Source organism: Manis pentadactyla, chromosome X (assembly GCF_030020395.1).
Source record: "Manis pentadactyla isolate mManPen7 chromosome X, mManPen7.hap1, whole genome shotgun sequence".
Lineage (NCBI taxonomy): Eukaryota > Metazoa > Chordata > Mammalia > Pholidota > Manidae > Manis > Manis pentadactyla.
The window spans coordinates 142625583-142642995 of NC_080038.1; the positions used below are offsets into that span (position 1 = coordinate 142625583).

The 17413-nt window shown below is 39.4% G+C and overlaps 1 protein-coding gene across 1 annotated transcript in view; it reads right to left on the minus strand.

Moving 5' to 3' along the window:
* The window catches only part of LOC130681895 (ATP-dependent RNA helicase DDX4-like), a 78611-nt gene extending 62054 nt beyond the window's left edge, over positions 1–16557 (minus strand). Inside the window, exons 1-3 of the mRNA XM_057495666.1 lie at positions 16361–16557; positions 15697–15782; positions 7015–7075 (exon numbers count right to left, since the gene is read on the minus strand). Coding sequence (XP_057351649.1) covers positions 7015–7075; positions 15697–15768 — 133 coding nt within the window. The 5' untranslated portion in view covers positions 15769–15782; positions 16361–16557. The remainder of the gene's footprint in view (positions 1–7014; positions 7076–15696; positions 15783–16360) is intronic.
* Positions 16558–17413: the final 856 nt, after the last annotated feature.

A 17413-nucleotide genomic window follows, 5' to 3' on the forward strand; every position in this document is an offset into this window, starting at 1 on the left:
TATCATAATTCTTCCAAGTGGTAAAGATACCTCAAGACAAATGCTGGGCATAGAAGCCACAGGGCATAAATCTGCAAAGAAGTAAAAAGCTAACCTTTTCAAACAATATTGCTTCTCTCTCACTTACCAACTTTACATTTTTCTGTATGGCCCCTGGAGATGGCTGGTTAGCCAGAGACGGGTAAGATTCCTCAAGGGAGGAACAGCCTAAGACAGGCACAGTCACAGAGGGGCCATCAGGAGAGAAATTGGGGATCAACAGAGGAGAGGCTTAGAACCTCATCAACCCTGTTTTGAGAGAAATCTTCTGCATCCGTGGATGTTTTGTTGCCCTTGTCTAGCTTGGATTAATACTTAGTCTATAGGCACAGACCTGATCATCTACATTTGCCCTCTTACAGCACTAAATTATGTTTTCTACCTTTATCTTGCATCTACCTACCACTTCAGCATTTTATTAAAAAAATAATAACAAAATAAGGGAGAAATGTGGGATTCACATATAAATCAAGTATAAAAATCAAACGAGTAATCATATCTGACTTGATTGTTTATAGTTCATGATGCGTGATCAAAACCGAAAATTTCTGTGATATGACTGCCCTTGCACTGTTCACTATGTAAGAACTTATTCACTATGTAAGAACTTGTTTGTTATGCTTCAGAAGATTGGAGACTGTTGAGAAATAGGCTTGGGGTTGATTAATGACTGTGCACTGAGTCCCCTATACAGAATTTTATTGTTGTTAACAACCATTTGATCAATAAATATGAGAGATGCCCTCTCAAAAAAAAAAGTATATGATATAATTCAACACCATTCATAACTCAGAAGCACACAAGCTCGGAAAAAAAGGAATATTCATCGCACCTTTGCTCATAACAGCAAAAAAGAAAACTCAAATGTGCATCAAGAAGAGAATAAAAATATGTGGTACAGTTGCACAACAGAGTACTATTTATATTGTGTTCTATATCATGTAGTATTATATACATTATACATGTGTGGTATATTTGCACACTAGAGTATGATTAACTGGAAACATACATAAGCGTTAGTAACAATATTGAATAAAAGATTCAAATTGCAAAACAAAGACTATTAAGGTGTCATTTTTATAAAACTCAAAGAAGCAAACTTAAATACAGTGTTTGGGAGGATATACATATGTGATAACGTTTTAAAACGGAAGGGAAAGAAACAGTGCAAGATGGGGACTGGACAGGACAGATTAAGAGTACATAATCTATCTAACAATATTAGTAATGTTCTTAGAATGGGTGGTGGTTCAAAATATTTACAAAGCTTTATAATTTATGCATGTGACATTTTTAAATATAGTAGGTATTTCTTTTTATAAAAAGGTCTTCAATAAACGTTCCACAATAAAACCACAAGACAACAATTATTCTTTGAATTCTTAACTCTTACTAGTTGCCACATATTTAACAGGGTAAGAAAACTCTCCAAAAATAAAAAATGCTAAAAAATATTTAAGTGACATATCCCTCTCTTCTATACGGTCCTCCTCTAGCTAGATTCTCACATCATAACTCATACCAGTTTCCTTCTCCCTTGATGAGGCTACACATTTCATCAAGTAACCTAAAGCATGCTGAGTTCTAGGCGGCAGTAATCAGGTTACACTGAAATGCTCTCAGATCATGGAAAGCCCAAACCAACTTGGATAGAGTGAAGGTTCCTGTAGCCAGAATTCTCACCGAGCTGTAGCTGGCTAGCTCACTACACATACGTGGGCGATATATGTGGTTATTGACTCTATATAAAGAGCTCTGTCCAGTGCTCTGGGCGACAGAGTGGTACAGCTGCAAGGCTGCAGGACAGAGGAGCAGAGGCTGGAGTGGTGGCAGTGCCACAAGGATAGAGACTGAGGCGGCTGCGGGGGTATAGAGGCCCAGAGGCAAAGACCGGCTTGCTGCATGCAGACTCCCTCTGAGTGGACGGGATTCCAGTGATTGATGTGCCACCGTGGAAATAAAGTTGGGTATAACCCTTTCACCCCAAGAACATTCTGCTGTCAATTCTTTGATCACATTGAATCCATGGTAAACTTGTCCAGGAGTGAAACCCATTGGGAAGACACCAACTTGAGAAAGATCTACTCAAAATGTAATTGATCCAACGTTCAAGGGATCCCAATATGAAGGAAGGATCAGTTTCACTATCACTAAGGAGCCAAGCTTGTGGCAAACAGTAGAGAGGAAGGGGAAAGTGACATTACAAAGACAAGAACATTCCAGGCAAGGACACAGACAGAAAAATTAATAATTCTCCAAATGCTAGCTTCTAATGTGTGCAAGGCTCTCCCCAAATTTATGGCTACTGAAATTCCAAACTAAATTAATTAAAATGAAATTAAAACTTCCGTTCTTCAGTTCTACTAGTCACATTTCAAGTGCTCAACCATCACATGCAGCTTGTAGCTATTAAGCAGCTAGACATTATTACCACAAACCATCTGTGCAGTCTATTCTGGAGGGACTGCTATAGATGGAAGTGTTCCTAGGGTTGGATAGCTGTCACCAGAGGTAGTAAAACCACGGTAGGGAGGGTGGAGCAGCTGATTGCGAGGCAATGCAAAATTAAATTGACTATCCCCAAAGTCAATCAAGGATTAGGCAAAAAGTACAGAATTTGGTTCCTAATATATAAAGAATGAAGGAGGAAGGAAAAGGAGGAGAAATAGAAAAGAACCTTTAGATTGTGTTCGTAACAGCATACTAAGTGAGTTAAGTTAGACTCTTAGATAGTAAGGAAAGTAACCTGGAACCTTTGGTAGCAACGAATCTAAAGCCTGAAATGGCACTAAGTACATACCTATCAATAATCACCCTAAATGTAAATGGACTGAATGCACCAATCAAAAGACATAGAGTCACTAAATGGATAAGAAAACAAGACCCATCTCTATGCTGCTTACAAGAGACTCACTTCAAATCCAAAGACATGCACAGACTAAAAGTCAAGGGATGGAAAAAGATATTTCATGCAAACAATAGGGAGAAAAGAGCAGGTGTTGCAGTACTAGTATCAGACAAAATAGACTTCAAAACAAAGAAAGTAACAAGAGATAAAGAAGGACATTACATAATGATAAAGGGCTCAGTCCAACAAGAGGACATAACCAAAATAAATATATATGCACCCAACACAGGAGCACCAGCATATGTGAAACAAATACTAACAGAACTAAAGGGGGAAATAGAATGCAATGCACTCATTTTAGGAGACTTCAACACACCACTCACTCTAAAGGATAGATCCACTGGGCAGAAAATAAGGACGGACATGGAGGTACTGAACAATACACTAGAACAGATGGACCTAATTGACATCTATAGAACTCTATATACAAATAAAACAGGATATACATTCTTCTCAGGTGCACATGGAACATTCTTCAGAATAGACCACATACTAGGCCACAAAAAGAGCCTCAGTAAATTCAAAAAGACTGAAATTCTACCAACCAACTTTTCAGACCACAAAGGTATAAAACTAGAAATAAATTGTACAAAGAAAGCAAAAAGGCTCACAGATACATGGAGGGTTAACAACACGTTTCTAAATAGTCAGTGGATCAATGACCAAATTAAAATGGAGATCCAGCAATATATGGAAATAAATGACAACAACAACACAAAGCCCCAACTTCTGTGGGATGCAGCGAAAGCAGTCTTAAGAGGAAAGTATATAGCAATCCAGGCATATTTAAAGAAGGAAGAACAAACCCAAATGAATAGTCTAACGTCACAATTATCAAAATTGGAAAAAGAACAAATGAGGCCTAAAGTCAGTAGAAGGAGGGACATAATAAAGATTAGAGAAGAAATAAACAAAATTGAGAAGAACAAAACAATAGAAAAAAATCAATGAAACCAACAGCTGGTTCTTTGAGAAAATATACAAAATAGATAAGCCTCTAGCCAGACTTATTAAGAGAAAAAGAGAATCAACACACATCAACAGAATCAGAAATGAGAAAGGAAACATCCCAACGGACCCAACAAAAATACAAAGAATTATTAGAGACTACTATGAAAACCTATGTGCTAAGAAGCTGGAAAACCTAGAAGAAATGGACAACTTCCTAGAAAAATACAACCTTCCAAGACTAACCAAGGAAGAAACACAAAATCTAAACAAACCAATTACCAGCAAAGAAATTGAAGCGGTAATCAAAAAACTACTCCCCCAAAAAAACCCCCGGGCCAGATGAACTTACCTTGGAATTTTATCAGACATACACAGAAGATATAATACCCATTCTCCTTAAAGTTTTCCAAAAAATAGAAGAGGGGGGAATACTCCCAAACTCATTCTATGAAGCCAGCATCACCCGAATACCAAAACCAGGCAAAGACCCCACCAAAAAAGAAAATTACAGACCAATATCCCTGATGAATGTAGATGCAAAAATACTCAATAAAATATTAGCAAACTGAATTCAAAAATATATCAAGAGGATCATACACCATGACCAAGTGGGATTCATCCCAGGGATGCAAGGATGGTACAACATTCGAAAATCCATCAACATCATCCACCACATCAACAAAAGAAGGACAAAAACCACATGATCATCTCCATAGATGCTGAAAAAGCATTCGACAAAATTCAACATCCATTCATGATAAAAACTCTCAGCAAAATGGGCCTGGAGGGCAAGAACCTCAACATAATAAAGGCCATATATGACCAACCCGCAGCCAACATCATACTGAACAGCGAGAAGCTGAAAGCTTTTCCTCTGAGATTGGGAACAAGACAGGGATGCCCACTCTCCCCACTGTTATTTAACATAGTACTGGAGGTCCTAGGCACGGCAACTAGACAAAACAAAGAAATACAAGGAATCCAGATTGGTAAAGAAGAAGTTAAACTGTCACTATTTGCAGATGACATGATATTGTACATAAAAAACCCTGAAGACTCCACTCCAAAACTACTAGAACGGATATCAGAATTCAGCAAAGTTGCAGGATACAGAATTAACACACAGAAATCTGTGGCTTTCCCATGTATTTCTTTAATAAGAAAATTTATTTCCATGGAAAAAATTTTTAATTAAAAAAGAGCTACAAGCACAGAGAAGGCACACAGTGGATGTGTGGCATCTTACTACACTGATGGACAGTAGCTGCATTGGGGTACGGGTGGGGACTTGACAATACGGGTATATGTAGTAACCACATTGTTTTTTCATGTGAAACCTTCATAAGAGTGTATATCAATCATACCTTAATAAAAATAATAAATAAATAAATAGATATATAAATAAATATAAGTCAATCAATTAATCAATCAAGCTACTAAAGAAGTTGCTATCCAGAAGAAGGTAAGCAGGCAATCTACATTTTTCATTACCTGACTTCATTTCACTAGCCTGAACAGTCAGAGATCTAATGCTAAGCCTTGGCTCTTGGTTGGTGGCAATTTCAGTCTAGCTTCTTGAAGATTTCGCCACAAAACAATGTTATGCTTTAATATACTATAGACCTAAACTTTCATTCCTTTACAAAAATTGGCCTCTGACACCTCAAAGAACAAGGTTTCTCCTGACACAGATAAACATGTTAAAAGGTGTGGATTACTCTCACCCATATGTATTTCAGCTACACACATGTGCATGTGGTTCACATGGTAGAACCTTTTACTGAGGGTTTTTAGCCTTTTACTGAGGTTTCAGCAGGCAGCAATTTGAAGGAACTTTTCAGAATCTTAATATTCCATATTAAACCACTTCATTTAAGTGTTTATGAAAGTTAAATGTATCTTGACAATAGCAAAAGCATCTCTTGTAAACTTAACTTCTATCAAGAGAATTACTCTGAAATTAAGGTGAGCACGGGAATGAAATTTGCTTTAACCTAATGAACTCTATTCTCAAACCCCCCTTCACATTTAGAAACTACCTTCCACAGGTTTTTTCACTTTAAGACAGGCTTCAGTGAGCCAGTAGCTCCCCGGAGTATCAAATGTTTTATTTCATTCACTACCTTTGGATGAAGGAAATGATGAAACTACCTGGTGTACCAGGCCCTCTCTCTTGCACTAGGAAGACTTAATAGTAGTAGTGACTCAAATTCAGAGACTCGTAGTAAGTTCATCAGTAACTCAAATTTATAGAAAGTAGGATGGCGGCTTGCCAGGAGCTGGGGAGTGAAGAGAATGGACAGTTATTGTTTGACAGGTGTGAAGTTTCAGTTTGGGGAGATGAAGAAGTTCTACAGGTGGATGGTGTTGATGGTTACACAACAATGTGAATAAACAATGCCAATGAACTGTATACCTAAAAATGGTTAATAAATTTTACGTGTATTTTGCCACAGCAAAAAAAAATTGAAAATATATACTAGAACTAGCATTTCAGCCTGCTTTGGACTTCAACAAAATGGAAGACTAAGCCATGAGTTTAACTTCCTAGTCCAAGTTTTACCACCTGCACCCTTCTTCCCATCCACATCAACTCTATAAAATATTGAGGCAACCCAGTGGAAACAGGCTGGGGAAAACCAGTGGCTCCCTTATCCTGACTTGCTTCTCTTATTCTCCTAGGACATTTCCCAAATCAGTGTTCAGATCCCAAAGTCAGGAAATCTCGATGGTATGGCAGGTTTGGTTTAAATAACAGGTATCCTGACAGGTCACTACCACTGCCTCATCAAACTTAGAGTTCAATCTCCTCCTCCCTTGTGTCAGGAACCCTAACATTTCCCTAGCAACCTGAAAGCCAAATACGCAACTTCCTAGCTGGGCAAAGAGGTTTACAGGAAACCCACTAAATCAAATAACATAGTTCATAGTACTACACTCTCTCCACTGTACAATTCTCTAGCTACAAGTGGCCCCCATCCCTAAATATCCACGTCAGAATGAATTCTCACTAGGAAATTGTTTAAATAGCCTCGACAAGATGTCTACTACTCTGCTCACTAACTAGATGAAGCCTTAACCTAGAAAGGGTTCCACCTTTTTGGCTTAACACATACCTGGTGATGAAGCTGGAGTCCTGTTAGAAGTGTCTCCATTTGCTCCAGAAGAATATGTGTCCTGTAACAAGGAAGGAAATACCAGTATATCTTTGAATAATGAGAATGGGTCATCTAACTCACAAATACTAGAAAAATTTAACAACTGGGTTTTACTCAAAACAAAACAGCAGAGTGAAGATCTTCTGGGTCACTGGATATTCCTTTATTAACATAAATAACTTTAAAATTAACATTCATTAACTTTAACATTGTATGTATAGCATATTCATATATCACTGAAAACAGTGGTCGGCAAACTGCAGCCATGAGCTCAATCTGGTGGGCCACAAGTTTTTGTAAATAAAGTTTTACTTGAACACTGCCACCCTCAGTATACCTACGGCTGCTCTCTCACTACGATAGCAAAGTTGCAACAGACACCAGAAGTCCTGCAAAATCTAATCTGGCCCTTCTGGAAAGAGTTTGCTGACACTTGACTTAGGTTTAGCCACCCAAAAACCTGAAAAGTACAAGCAAATACTATTATTAAATAAAATATGACCAAAGAAATACATGAATAAATCAATGCCTGCCAATATGCAACACAGTTTACAGAGTTTGGTGTTTCACAGTATACTCATCAGCACTGCACAGGAGAATAGCAGACAACTTCTATAGTAAAGTACTACAGAAATCTACTCCTAAAACTTTTCAGTTGTGTTTATATAAAGTGAAACAAATTGTGTTCACATTTTTATAGAAGGAATTCACTCTAAAATAAAACCTCACACATGCACTAAAAACCATGTGTGTTTGAGTGTGTGCATGTATGTTGCAGGGGCACTACAAATGCAGTGAAGTGGTGTATGTCACCTACAGGGTCAGGATACTCATGGTTAATTTCAATCAAAATTTTTGCAGCAATAGCTGGAGATTGCCCTTGATCTTAAATACTGACTGGCCCTTTTTCTCTTCTTTAGTCCCCCCTCCAAATTTATTTGTTATTATTGCTTATGCATTTTACAATAGTAAAATGGCTGTTGGACTCAGAAAATTCAACTTGAATAGCATCAGCAGCTAAATGTCAACTTAATTTTGGACTCTTCCAACATTTCTTAGGGTGTGTCTGGGTTAACAAACCTTGAGTAACTTTCTTCTCTCACTTTTACCTCCTACGGTGTCCTTATCATCATTAATCTACTCCTTTATTTCCCTTCACATAAGCTTCTATTTAGGGCAAAACTTTCAGAATAGAACTCTGAAATTTTTGCACATGAAAATCAGAATTCAATAACTTAAGAATGAAAAGTGACCTAAAATTTACAGATGATACCTTATAATTAACTGACTGCATTACAATGGTCATGATATTCCTTCAAATAATTTCCTTTAAATAAACCCAAAGCTGGAGGGAGTGCACTAAGGTAGGTATCTTCAGGTAAGATTTTTTTCTAAAATTTCTTTCACAAAAGACACTAAAATGACTTCACCACCACTTTTATAAAGGTTTAGAGTCACCCAATTACTTTTCTGTTATTAAAAACAGAAAGTGCATCCTTAAAATGCCTTGGGATTTTGTTAATTACTACAGTTCAAAGTTCCAATTTATGGTGACCATAGACATTAATAAGACAAATAAGAAGAGTAACCCAGTTTCCCTATTTAAAGTGAAACCCTGAGGACTTCTTTCTCTTTTCTAGTAGCCAAAGTATCATTGAGTGAATAGAACCAAAAAGGGCTGGTTTTGTTAAGTGTTATAAAGCTGACAAAAGGTAACGAAACACTTTGGCACTAAAAAAATGAAAACCTACTATTATTAGATGATCTTCAAGCTATGGAATTTAACAACCCACGTACATGGAATTTATAAATTCCAAGTCAAATTTTGAAATAAAACATCTGAATTTTTTTCTCACAATTCACCATAAAAAAATTCTTAACCTTTTTCATTACCTTAAAAATGACTTTATATTCTCTTCAGCTATTGCACCACTTCTCTGCCCCTCTGAAAACAAAACGTCTATAGTTGCTGCCCTCCTCTCTCTCATATCCCATTTCTCCTTCAAGGCACTCTAGTCTAGCCTCTATCCTCAGCTCTGCACTGAAAACGCATTTAATAAGGAAATCATGCAATAGAATTACTACTTTTATGTTTCATACAACCAGAGCTCTCAGCCACATTAGAAATGACTATTTCCTTCCTCTCTACAGCATTCTTTTTTTTGGCTTAAGAAACACTCCCCATCAGCCAACCCCTCTTCGAACTCCTTTGCTAGCTCCTCTAGTGGACCTCTAAGGTGGAGTGTCCCAGAACTCATGGCAAAGCCCTCTAAATCTGTTTTATACCATCTGACTTTACCTAATCCCATAACTTTAAATCCATTAACATGCAGAAAACTCCCAAATTTATATCTATGGCACTGATCCCTCTCCTAAGCAAAAAATTCGTATAACCTACTGACTGGCATCTTCACTTGCTTTCATGGGCATCTCAAACATAGCAAATACAGATCTCTTCATTTTTTTATTCCCTCCCAAATCTGTTCATTTTCCACTGATGCCCCATTTCAGTTACTGGCACCATCGTCCATCTAGTTGCTTATGTTAATCACCCTTGATTACTCTTACTCCCCCGCCCTTACCTAGTACATCCAGTCCTATTAACTCTGTCCACAACTGCCTCCAGGTTCCTTTCCTTCTCCTTCTCCCATTCCTTCTCTGCCTTCATTGTCTACCACTCATCTTATCTCCCTGCTTTTTAGCCGTACTAACTGTAGTAGGCTGAAAATGTCACCCAAAGATAGGAAACGCTAAGTCCTGCAATTTATAAATATTATCCTATTTGGAAAAAGGGGTCTTACAGATACAATTAAGGATTTTGAAATGTAGTTACTCTGGATTATCTGGATGGGCCTTAATTGTCATCACAAATGCCCTTCTAAGACAGGCATACAGTAAAAACTGGAACACAGGAGGCCAGATGAAGACGGCAGAAAGAGATGTAGCTATGAGCCAAAGAATACTTAACAGCCACCATAAGCTAGAAGAAGAGGCATGGATTCTCTCCTAGAGCCTACAGAAAGAGAACAGCCCTACTGACACCTTGATTTCTAATTTCTGACCTCCAGAACTGTGAGAGAACAAATTCCTATTGCTTTTAGCCACCTAGTTTGTGGTAATTTGTTACAGCAACAGTAAGAAACTAACACATTGTATTTCTTCCTGTTATCCTGATATCTTAAGTTTGCTCCCTACTCAGGCCCTCAGCATGTGATGTCTGGCTGGGCTTCCTTCAGGTCTGGGATCATTAGTCATTGTCTCAGGGAAGCTTTTCCTCTCTACCTAATCTAAATCCACGTCACCCTAGTCACACACACACATTTTCTAATTTCTTTTTCACAGCCCTTTTCACTATTTATATTATTATTTGGTTCTTAAAAACGTGCTTGTTCTGGAGGATTAAAGATGGCGGTGTGAGAGGTAAGACAGAAACCTCCACCCAAGACCACATATATGGAAATATAGTTAATACAAGTAATCCTGAAAGAGCAACAGGAAAGAAGGCTGTACCAGACTGCATAGACCTGGAGAAAAGAACAGACCTCACAGAACAGGGTAACATACCAAAGCTGTGATCTGGCAGGACCCAAGCCCTTCCCCCATCCCAGCTCACCAGCAGGAAGGAGAGAAACGGAGTGGGGAGGGGGTGGAGGCCTAGGACTACTGAAAACTCAGCCCTAGAGATTTGCTCTGGAAGCAGGAACCTACATGGCATGGTGCTCTGGAGATTAGTGGGGTTGGAAAGCTAAGACAGGTGGAATACGGGGAGAGACTGAGATTCCAGCTGCTTGTGGAAAACAGGGATCCACATCCAGGTGCTCTGGGACAAAAGAAAGGTCTTAGGGTTAGGGTTAGGGTATACTAGAATACACTTCTTTTGGTCTTTTATCTTCTCAAGGAAATGAATACTTGTAGAGGTTTTTTTGTTTTAACATGGTAGGGATTTGCTCAAATATCTGTCAGGTCTGCTATTCAAATGAACTTACTGGACAATTTATGAACCTTGAAAATGCCTCTTCACTGTCCAGTTTAGGGTACCATTCGGACACTTCCACATTTTCCTTCCCTAGCCCTTAAAAGATTTTACTAATATCTCTTTCATTTTATGCTCAGAATCCTCTGAAATGTATCAGAGTATTTCATCAACTTTTACAGAATACCAAGATTTCGTCTTCTATTCTAGGCTCCATGTCAAATAAAACTGAGTTAGGTTGTCCAAATAAACTGATCAGACAGCTTACATGAGATAGTGAGTCATATAAAATTAGAATTATGAGGAAAATCGCTCTTTCCTCCTTTAGTCCCACCCAGAAGTTTAAGTCCTAAAATGCAAACAGTATCTTCCTTCATCCCTTCATTTGAGTAGCTAGTCCCAGCTAGAAATCAGCCCTATTCAGATCACCAGCTGAACTCTGGTCCCTTCTTCAGTTTCTCCAGCGTTGCTGCATGGAGTCCTCTTCTAAAATTAATGGAACTCCTTCAGCACCTCCAGAGCTGCAGAACTCCACCTCTGAGTCACATGTGTCACACACAAACCCTGGAAGCTATCAGGTCACACAAAAAAGAGCAAGGCACCTCAAAATTCAGATATAACTAAAGCCAGGAACAAATGTGACTGCTCCAAGAGTTTACATCCTAGGCCAAAATTTCTGTATGTGAGAGCATTCTTGAAATAAAAGTGTTACATTCTTTTCCTCAAGCAAAAACACTTTACCATCAAAACTCATACTGAAGAGAGGAGGAGCCAAGATGGCAGCATGAGTAGGGCAGCAGAAATCTCCTCCCAAAACCATATATATTTTTGAAAATACAACAAATACAACCATTCCTAAAAGAGAGACCAGAGGATACAGTACAACAGCCAGGCTACATCTACATCTGCGAGAACTCAGCATCTCACAAAGGGGGTAAGAGAAAAGCCGCGGCCCAGCGGGACCCGAGCACTTCCCCTACCCCAGCTTCCTGGAGGGAAGAAAGGAGTCGGAGCAGGCAGGGAGTGGAAGTGCAGGACTGCTGAATAACCAGCTACAGTTATCCACACCTGGAGCGCAGACACACATTGCATAGTGTGCTGGATATTAGAGAAATGGAAAAGTAAAATCTGCGAGCGGCCTACAGTATGGGACAATATATTCCTAAATAACAGATCTGATAAAGGGTTGACATGCAAAATATATAAACAGCTCATGCACCTCAACAAACAAAAGGCAAATGATCCAATTAAAAAATTCTTAGACGAGCTGAACAGACAGTTCTCCAAAGAAGAAATTCAGATGACCAACAGGCACATGAAAAGATGCTCCACATTGCTTGCCATCAGAGAAATGCAAATTAAAACCACAATGAGATATCACCTCACACCAGTAAGGATGGCTACCATCCAAAAGAAAAACAACAACAAATGTTGTCGAGGTTGCAGAGAAAGGGGAAGCCTCCTACACTGCTGGTGGGAATGTAAACTAGTTCAACCATTGTGGAAAGCAGTATGAAGGTTCCTCAAAAAGCTCAAAATATAAATACCATTTGACCCAGGAATTCCACTTCTAGGAATTTACCCTAAGAATGCAGCATCCCAGTATGAAAAAGACAGATGCACCCCTATGTTTATCGCAGCACTACTTACAGCAGCCAAGGAATGGAAGCAACCTAAGTGTCCATCAGTAGATGAATGGATAAAGAAGAGGTGGTACATATACACAATGGAATATTATTCAGCCATAAGAAGAAAACAAATCCTACCATTTCCAACAACATGGATGGAGCTAGAGGGTATTATTGCTCAGTGAAATAAGCCAGGCGGAGAAAGACAAGTACCAAGTGATTTCACTCATATGTGGAGTATAAGAACAAAGAAAAAACTGAAGGAACAAAACGGCAGCAGAATCACAGAACCCAAGAATGGACTAACACGTACCAAAGGGAAAGGGACTGGGGAGGATGGGTGGGAAGGGAGGGATAGGGGCAGGGAAAAAGAAAGAGGGCATTACGATTAGCATGTATAATGTGGGGGGGGGCATGGGGAGGGCTGTGCAACACAGAGAAGACAAGTAGTGATTCTACACCATCTTACTATGCTGATGCTGAAGGACAGTGACTGTAATGGGGTTTGTGGGGGGACTTGGTGAAGGGGTGAGGCTAGTAAACATAATGTTCTGCATGTAATTGTAGATTAATGGTAACAAAATAATAATAATAATTACAGTTCAGGATGGACTAGTTATCTCAAGCTGTTGCCACTTTCATCAGAAGAGTATTTACCTTCTGAAAAATGCCACCAAAAAAAAAAGGTAAACAGGTCAGGTCAGAAGTGATCGCTGTGTAGACTTAGTCTCATGGTCGTCTAAGAAGACACATTACAGTTAGTGAGCAAACCCCGTACACTCACCATACTCACCCGTTCCAATACCCATCCCAGCAAGTTTGATGCAACGTACAAATGCCTCAACACTGGGATGTCTGCACTACATAATTGTTGATCATGAGATGTTTCTTAACCACACATCTTTCATTGCTCTAACCCTAGGTAGATTGTGAACTCACTTCAAAATCTAGAACTAGGAGGTTCCAGCAGCTACCAGAGACATGGCTTATTAGTTCAAAATTATGTACACATAAGTCAAAAATATTAAATCTCTAAATAAAGATCCTGAAAAGCATTCAGAAATGGCTTGTGAGAGGTAATTGTTTAAGCTATACCGATCAAAGACAGTCTCAGAGCCACACAACTGCAGAAGCCCAGCAGTCCCCTGAAGTGGAAATTCTATTGGACCAACCCACCAAAATGGTCGCTTTAAAAGACCCCAAATTTCTCCTACGTAAAAATGTCACGTATTCTTCCTTAGTTTCTGTCCTTTTTATTCAACCACAGCAGACAAACAAAGCTGTTGACTGGACCCTGTTCCTTCAAGTCAAATAAGCCAAATAACTAAGTGGACAACCAGAGCCAAGTGCTAAGGTTGGAGACAAATGCAAAAAATTTACACATTGGGCCTACACAAATATGTATTAAGAGTCATAATGTAGAATTGTTAACATAAATTAATATTCATATTCCCAATATCACAAAACAAGGCATATTACTGAGTAGCACAAAGATTCCAAACAAGTTAATTTTAAAGATTTTATAATTGGCCACCCTCAATTTCAAACACCTTAGGCAACAAATATGTACCATATGAAACAGTGCAGTGTACTACTTGAAGAATAACAAGTCAAAAATCTTAGACTAAGAAAAAATAAAAATTCAGACAGGTGATTGATTATTAAAGGCCAAGTGGAAGAAAGTCTGTATCTGTGATTAAACTTTGTATTATAACAAATCTATGGAGAACTAGAATCGGGTGTACCACCATATAATATCCTTTGACCAACTAATTACATTTTTGAAAAAATACTCCCAAATTAAAACAAATAAGCTATAGATATGTATGACAACATTACAGTGAAAAGCTAACAACACCTTAAATTCCCAACGAGCTGGAAAGCAATATTGTGGTAGACCCAGTCGAATACATATTATGTAACTGTAAGAAATTATTTTTAGGAAGTCCGTTGGAATATGGAATAGTGCTGAAGAGTGAAAAGGCCAGAATTAAAAACTACTGTTTATTATCTTTGGCAGAAACAGAAGAAAATTTAATAAGAATTTAACAGCAGTGTTTTTCCTAGTGAGCAAGATTCTCAGGTGCTTTTTTTCTCCTCTTTTCCCGATACTGTTATAATACTTTTATGATGGGAAGGCAACTATTTAAAAAATCCATACAAAAGGTGTTATTCCTAAAATAAGTTCCAAAACAAGAAACATAATAAATTCAGATTAACATCTTAGGTAATTTAATGTCAACTTTACATACACATGAAATCCAAGTAAGACAAAGGACTGCATATTTTCTACTTGTGTGTGAATAAGAACTTCCACTGAGACATCACTTGGAATCAAAAAGTGCTAGAATTGACTAACATTAACGCAAACTGTAAAGTCTAAAGGAAAAATAAATCTCTTGGGAGACATTTGCAGGCCGATAACATGCAAAAACATTCCCTCAAATATATTATTTTCTAAAGTAGAATCCTCACTGTTCTGTTAGGTCAATTTTCCAGTCAGAAACCCAGAAACCTGCTCCAGGGCCCCTTCTGAAGTATAACGTACCTCTCTAAATGACATTAAGGAAAAAGGTCTGATGATTTGTACATTTGAACACCAACTGGTAATACCATCTGAATCAGCCTGACATACTTATCTTGAAAGCCCCCTTATATGAAACCAGTGTTCAGGATTCTAAATCTCACCCAGAACCAAATTACATTTTTCAATTTACAGTATGTTTCTCAGACACATTCAACTCTATTTGTACAAGCTTGCCTTCACCCACAATAAGTTCTGAACCATTTACGTTTAAATCAAGTTAATTATGACATACATTTTAGTTTTTAATTATCAAATTACCTCAGACTATTTTATTCTATTTGAGGCTTAGAGTGCCTCCTCTTCATTCCCCATAAACTAGTAAGAATCAGATGGAGATAAGCACGGCACACGGAAACAAACTGTAATTAAAAACTTGGCCACCACTGTGATTTTCAACTTCGATCAAATTTGTAACATTTAAATTCTAGGTTTGCAAACTTTAAATTTACTACCTTCTCAAATACAGGAACATGAGAATACATAGAAGATTTGATCATTTCTGCTTCCCGGTCTGCATCTCCCATTGTGGCTTCCAGTTCTATTTTTATAAAAAAAAAATAGACGCACAAATCAATTAGATCAGACTCATACCTTTAGAAGCATAAACTATCATCATTTCACATACACCTGGATAGTAAGGGGAGAAGTCCTTCAGGGACTGTTTGAGGTTTCTCCCTTCGCGCCCCTCCTTCAAAGGTAAAAATGTTTGGTTTGAGGTTTTGTATCGTTTCTTGGGAGCACAAGAAGCTGGGGACTGCGGCCTTTAAGTCTGGCGAGTAAAGGCGACGGGTTAGGTGGCCCAAAGTCTTCCAATAAAGGGCGGTCTCACCAAGGCGCGTTTACACCAATGGTACTACAGCCTTCCCTGTTCAGAGAAAAGGGCGCGCGGGGGCCGGGCGAAAAGGCGCCTTCCCCTCCTCCTCAGGCCTTGAGCCCAGATCTGGGTCGCCCAGCGGGCTTCAGGACCTTCGGCCGGGAGGCGGAAAGGCCCCAAAGCACGGCTTCAAAACCCAGGCGGCTCCTCGCGCTCTTCACTGACCCAAAATTCCAGCTTCTGGGAAGCCCACACAGTTGGGTTGAGGCCCGTCTCCCAGATAAAGCAGACGGCTTACTCACCTCTCCGCGGCTTGTTCTCCGGCGGTTCTCAATGGCGCCAACGCCGCTTCAACGGCTGCACGTGCAGGGCGACGCAGACTGCGTCAGGAGCTCAGCTCCGACAACAAATGGCACGGGCGACGAGCGCCATCAGCCAATCAGCGCTCAGAAGACCAGCATCGTCCCGCCCCTGTCTCCAGCGCTCATTCCCTACAAGCAATCATCGTCGCCGTGCCTGTTTTGAAAGTGGCACGATGAGCCTGTGGGTAAGAGGCTGGCCGTGGGCCTCTTGTCTCTCCCTTCTTGTATGGCGCCCTCAATCTTGAGAGGCTGTAGATTTTCCCTGTGCATGTCCTGCAACGATATCCACCCCCTTTTTCTAATAAAAGTAAGCCGAAAATGCAGTACTGCCCTCCCTCTTACCCCTTTAGAGTTCTCTCCTCTTTCCGTACAGCAATCCCTCAAAGTGGGCCCCTCTGGTTCTTTATTTCTGAGCACTTGCTTCACTTCAGGGATTTCCCCGGGGTCTCGATGCGCCCCTGGCACCCACGGAGATGGTGCGTTTCCTTCTGCTCCCGATGAGGGCAGGAATGAGACTCTCCCACTTGTACCCAGTTAGTGGTAAAGAAAATTAGCCTGTCTTGTAGAGTAGGGGTTCCAACTTTTGGGGATGGAGAAGCCCTCTGATCCAGAAGGAAGAAGAATTGTGCTGGGTAGGTCATTTATCAGAGCACTCTAACAAGTACCTTTAATGTCAACGTAAAATGGGTGAAGGAGGAAAAGTCAGATACCGTGCCAGGGTACTTTGGACAATTCTTCCTAAAATTAAGGGGTCTTCTTGGCCCTTTGTTTCAAAAGAATATTTTATCAGTGAATTACGGAAGGTGGTGAATAATCACTACGAAAGCATAGTATAATTCTAGCTATACCTAACAAAGAAAACTGACTCTTCTGTGTCCCAAATGGCAAAGGAAAACTGATTTTGTGAGTGTCATCACTGTCAGTCATCCTGGTTATAAAAGAGGGAAGCATTTCACCTCAAGAGGAGAAGTAAGGAGCAGGTCCTGCCAATGA